At 47.3% G+C, this 6,000-nt stretch overlaps 1 protein-coding gene across 1 annotated transcript in view; it reads left to right on the plus strand.

Annotated features, from left to right (window-relative positions):
* The window catches only part of EIF2B3 (eukaryotic translation initiation factor 2B subunit gamma), a 98,160-nt gene extending 92,350 nt beyond the window's left edge, over positions 1–5,810 (plus strand). The window contains exon 11 of the mRNA XM_033067501.2: positions 5,594–5,810. Coding sequence (XP_032923392.1) covers positions 5,594–5,646 — 53 coding nt within the window. The 3' untranslated portion in view covers positions 5,647–5,810. The remainder of the gene's footprint in view (positions 1–5,593) is intronic.
* Positions 5,811–6,000: the final 190 nt, after the last annotated feature.

The raw sequence follows: 6,000 nt of genomic DNA on the forward strand, positions 1-6,000 counted from the left end.
AGATTTCTCCCTAAAGTAGTTTAACTACTGAATGTCCATGACAAAGATATTGTTGGCAGTTAAAACAGACATCTCTTAAATAGTTGACATTTTTGTTTCAGTGACTATGCAGTGACTGTATTGCTAACTAATCCTAATAAGCCTCCTTTCCAAGTCGTATAAAAATGGTTTATGAGTTCTGGCCTTAGCAGTGGCATAAAGCTTCCCTAGAATATCCATCCAGCAAGGCTTTGTCCTCCCTTCTGCCGCTGGGGACTGTCACACTTGTGCATACTGTCATTCCCAGCCAGGGAAGTTCAGGCTTCCTGAGTGAGCGGGTTAAATGTGCTGCCACATTCGCAGCATGCTGATATTGAAGTCTACCCATAAGGCAGCAGTTCATAACCTTGTGGAAATATTTTTACATGCTCCACGCAGAGAAAATAACCACTTCTGCTCTGCTAGAGCTCAGCCACATGAAAAAGCCAGGAAGAACAACCCAATGGATGCTTAGAGAGGAAGAGGACTTGTGTCCAGTGCTAGAGGCAAATATGGCACCTCTGCCATCATATCAGGAAGTCAAGATGTGGACAGTTAGACTGCTGTTTTAAGATCCCTGCTTGCTGTGAGGGGGTGATAGCCCATGGGAGGACCCTGATGGATACAATCCGGTCCCTTCTCATACACTTTGCTAGGACTCTGTCCCAGTACAAGGACTTCAAGCATGTCCCACACCCCAAGGAGTTTGCTATCTTAGGCACATCCTGAGCTCTGGGTCTCCTTTTGCCTTTACTAACTTTTCTTCTAAGACCCTGACTGACCACTTTCCCATAAATCTCTCTCCTGTTCCTTCACTACCTCAATCTATCTGCTCCAAGCCACAGTAAAGTCATCTCTCATTGAGCACTGAATCACTGCTACTTTTACACTCTCAAGACACATCTATACCCCAGAAGGGTTTGAGAGCAAAGGGATTTATTCTGGTTGAACTGTGAAAAAATCCTCAGCTGATCCGTGGGGCCACCAGCACTGAGAACTGGTGGCTCTTGGATGTAAGGTAGAAGTAAGACCTCTATTGCCTGCCTGTTCTGTGGGCCTGTTCTAGCTATGGGCCAGAGCTGATCTGCCTGAAGCTATCACCACCCCCTGGGGTGAGCTGCACATCCTACCCAGGGAGCTGCTGGAACACTCAGCTCATGGCAATCATCATTGCTGGGGACCCATAGGGGACCCATGGGCTCAACTGATGCCTGCACAGTGGGGCTGACCTGGCACTTGGGAGAAATTGTGGGACACGCCTAGCCTTTGGGGCCACAGTGTGGTCACCCTGGTCTCCAGTGATCATGTAAGTAAAGCTTGGCTGAGGAGAGAACAGGCCTTGACTGGAAAGTCCCACTGCTCTGTAAACACAAACAAATCAGCCCCCATCACCTGCTTCCCTTCTTTATCTGTACATGTAATTTAAAACACCCTCCAGCCTCCCAAAGTCAAGCTTCAGCTGCTTCCCATCCCCTTAAGCCCCTTTAGTTCCTTTCCCCCCCTTAACCTGGCTGCTTTTCCAGAGCCAACCATCACTGCAGAGACAAGTTGCTCTTCTCTCCCACTCTCTGATCCTTTCTGTCCTGGGTGAATGTGGTGGGAACCACCCACAGCGTGTTTTCGTGCATGCGTTTCTGCAGCCACCCCTCCCCCCCGCCTAGTTTTTTAAGTTAAACTATCTCTTGCTTTAAAGAGAGCAAATACACAGCAGTGGCTTTCATCACTGCTGTATAATAGAGCAGTAATTCTGTGCCAGGGACTGTTTTCTATTTTATTTTAAAGGGTTTATAAAACAGTGTATGTAATTGAGTGAGTAAACTGAACGTTTTCTGGAGCCCCTGAGGGCTGAAACTTCGTGGTGGTCCTGGGCCTAGGCCCTAACCCTTTTTTTTCCTCTCTTTTTTTTTTTCCTCCCTTTCCCCTCCTTCCCCTCCTCCTTTACAACCCAGCGTTGCCACCAGCAGCAGCAGCAGCAATCTGTCTGGGGCTAATTGAGCAAACAACAAGGAGATGCTTTCACATGGCTTTTAAAGGAATGCTCCAGCATCCCCTTTCTGTGAGCAGCTTGGCAGGAACCTGCCAGGAAGGCTGGGGAGCGCTGGGTCCCCGGCCCCCAGCCTGCTGGTGGGGTTTGTGCTGGGCTGCGCAGTCATTTCCGCCCCTCTGTTTATTTGCATTACAATTTGTTTTTAGCCAAGCACCAAAAGCTGCTCTGCTCTCTAGCTCGCCTTGTGCGTATGTTTTTAAGGGGCTAGTGTACAGTATGTGTAAACAAATGTCTTCCCAAGCAGGAACACATATATAACGAGTGACAGGTTTTTGATTTACACTCAGTAAAGTCTCCGTGGACACTCGGTTCAAGCACCCAGGCTGACTTCAGGCTGGGCTGCGTCAGCAAGTTGAAGTAAAGTGCTAATCAGGAGGTTGAATGTGTTGATCAGCTCTGGATTTGCTTAGCACCAGATGCTCCCAATCTGAGAAGATCTAGTTGAACATGATTTAAGGTTGAAGAGTCCAACTCTTAAGGCTTTCTCAAAGTCCTTTCTCTAATCCGTCTTCTTTCTCTGTGGGCTGAATGCATCTGTAACCCTGCCAGTGTCAGATAAAAGGCAGCCTGGTAAGAAATCCCTAATGGGGAGCTGAGGAAGGAGAAAGGGAGCTGAACAGCAAAGCATGTGAGGTACTTCTCTCTCCTCCCCCAGAGTTTCAGGCAGAGTTTCTGCGGGAACTGAGCTTGCTGGTACCAGCCAGAGCCACTGGCAACTGGCAGCCACGTCTGATAATGAAACACTATCCACAGCTCAGCTCTCTGGCACACACGCTGGAATCTGAATTCCCTTCGCTCCACAAGAAGGGCTTTGGGAATGGAAGAGGGAAGCAGGGTGAATCCTTATCTGCCTATCACATCCCCTCGGGGTGCGGAATGGGGCTTTGTTTCTAGCAAAACCATTCCCTTTATCACTTAAAAACTTTCTCGAAGATTTTCGACAGGCAGATTCATGTGTTTTCTTTAAGCCTTTACAAGAAGAAATCAGTTTGGTGATTTCATATGAGTCTGAGGTAGCAGTGACATTCCCAAGTGTGCCCACTTTGGGGAATCTGGGCTACAGAGATCAAGGAGGAGATGAAACAGGCAGAGGGATGGGAGATGAGGGAATGCTGGCTCCAGTTTCCCGTGTGGCTTTGGCTGCTTAAGCTCCCTAAACTGACTGCTGCCTCAGTTTCCCCATCTGTAAAAGAGTAGTGCTCTTGCTCACCCTTTCTCAAAAAGCATTTTGAACTCATCAGGTGTAAAATACAAGACACATAAGGCTGCTGCAAGCATGTCAGTGCAAAATACAAATAGTTGGTACCACCTCTGCAACAAGGTATGTGACAGGACCCGTCCCCTCTGCACTTTTAGTATCGTGAAGGATGCTGTCTGAAATGAAGCAAGAAGTTCCTTATTAAAAAGTATTGCTACAGATAACCTATATATAGAACGATGAATTGACATGGCTCTCTATAAGCCTAGATGAAGGCATGTTTAATCTGCAGAGGCATAATATAATTACTCTCACTGGATGGTAGCCAGGGTCTTATTCACATCATAGAAATCAACATGATAGGTAGTCTGCTTGGAGGAGGTTCAGGAATGGAGTCACAGGAGTTGCTACAGGGCCTGTTGAGATATATTGGGAAAGTTGTTGGGGATGAGGAATGTTATAGCAAGAAATGCTGCAGGTTGGATTTGAGGTACCTTGGCAAGGCTGTGTGGGGTCCAGGACGGGAGGAGAGAGGTGCTGAAGGCTGGACTTGGGGCTATTGGCAAGAGCTGTGCTGGAGAAGTTGTGTGGTGCTACCTACATCATGCTTGCACCTGGCACTTGTACAGTCAGCCCCTCATTTTCCTGAGCATTGCATCCACCTCTGCTCATTCTGCCCAAAGTGCTGGAGATTGAGCTCCAGGATGTTACTGGGAGGCTCCAGGACTAATTATCGTTGACAATAAATACCCTGAGCAAAGAGCTAAATGTCTCAATCTGATGCTGCAGGTGAGAAGCAGCCTCTTGGTCTCCTTATTTTAGCCTTCACGAAGGGTCTCTGAAAGGAAGTGGTGTGGCTCACCCATTCTGTCCCTCAGGCTGAGAAGATTGCATATGATTCGTATGATTGTGGGGTTGAGGTTGTAGTGAGAAATTATCTTGCCACAGTGCAAAACTGTGAAGTTTATAGAGCAAAATTTGATCAGACCTTTACTGGACCAATGGTTTGCATAGTACAAAGGTTGCCTTCTTGAATTTTAAACCAAGAGAAGCACCATGTTGGCCCAGCCACTCTGGGGATTGCCAGGAATTTCATCCTTTAGCCAAAGGTGGCATATTTGTTGTTTTGCAGCAGTCTTGCAAGATCCACTCCCCTGAGGGAAAGAGTTTTAGGCGGGTAAATAAAACACATCTCATCATTTCCATCATCATTTGGCTATCTACCCCCAGTGCTGTGTAAAGTGTGGGAGACACCAGAGCCTCCATTGGTGTATCCCAGCCCCTTACAGGCCTTGACACTTTATCCCAGGCTCCAGAGCCAATTGTTATTCCAAATTGCAGGAGGTAAGGTTAAGAGCCTAGGGGCATGGGACACACCACCTGAGCTCCACCTCAGTAGGTGTCCAGCTCCTGAAGAGCAGTTTAGATTAATCACCTCCCCCACAGTACCCTGAGGACACCCACTTTGAGCACACCAGCTTTGTGTCATGCTCTGAGGCCACATGCTTGGGTTTTCTAGGCACTGGGCTTTCACTTGCGTGTTTTTATTATTTTGGCTTCAGATCCTTTATTTGCAGTCCTTCCCTGACAAGCTGCTTTTGCATTTTAAAGGGAAGGCTCTTTCAGTACAGTGCATTAACAGTGCTGGGGCAGGGACTGGCACATTAATGTGTCCACTGGGGCTGTGCAAAGCTCCTGGGAACAGGCAAATGAGTGACCTTGCAGAAATTGCCCCTCCAACAAATTTGCTCCGTAGGAGGGTCAGGTTTAAATCTTAAAAAAAAAACCAAAAAAACAACAAAAAAAAGAAAACACAAAAAACCCTCTTGTTTTTAAGCTGCCTGGCTGAGTTGAGATTGCTGAGAGGATCTCACACTGACTTGGAGATGGCCCGTGGTGCTGAGCAGCCCCTTTCCTCCCTGCCTCCAAGCAGTTTGGGGCAGACAGTGCTCTTTAGGGTCAGGATGGATTACTGATTTTTAATTGTATGTCTCATCTCCATGTTGGATGTTGATGGTTCCTTGCCTTGACCTAGGTGTACACCTGTCAGTAGCAGCTGTGACTTCCGTAGGGCCTCTCTTGTTTATTAGTGACACATACATGTGAAAACTCTCATTAGAGAAATCTCCTGATGTTTAGTCAGTTGTTTAGGCTTTCACCATGTGTGTGGGATACTGTCGGAGAGACGCTGAAGTCCAGCAAATCTTTGTTTGAGTTCCCCAGAATCTGCTTTTCTCATTTGTTTTAAAGTTACAGATTTGAAAAATGCAAGGTCTGAAGCTCTGCTGCAAAACTCAATTGCTCTTCTTTTCCTCCCTCTCTCTTTTCAGCCAAACATGTTAATGAAGTCATTGTGGGCACCGAACAGCTGATGGAGATATAACCCGAGTAGCTTTTAAAGATGATTTTATGGAAGCCAGCAGCAGAACCAGATGTTCAAGCATCATAAGATCATCCGTACAGATCAGTACTGGCATGGTTTACCCTGTCATTGCTCTTTTCCTGTTCAGCTTTATATTTATGTCTTAATAAAGAAGTATTTGCAGAGCGGAGTGTCCATCAGCCCCTCCCCCCTCATTGGGATGCGCGCGGGTTTCTGCCGGGTTATATCGGTTCCTGCACGCCCGGCCAACGCACTGTACTTTTCCAGCAGAAGGGAGAGGGGGACCACACAGACTGTGCCCACTCCAAAGAATGACTTAGCCGCCCTCCCTGCGGTGTAAACCACGTCCCTGCA

The sequence above is a fragment of the Catharus ustulatus genome, chromosome 9 (genome assembly GCF_009819885.2).
Source record: "Catharus ustulatus isolate bCatUst1 chromosome 9, bCatUst1.pri.v2, whole genome shotgun sequence".
Taxonomy (NCBI): domain Eukaryota; kingdom Metazoa; phylum Chordata; class Aves; order Passeriformes; family Turdidae; genus Catharus; species Catharus ustulatus.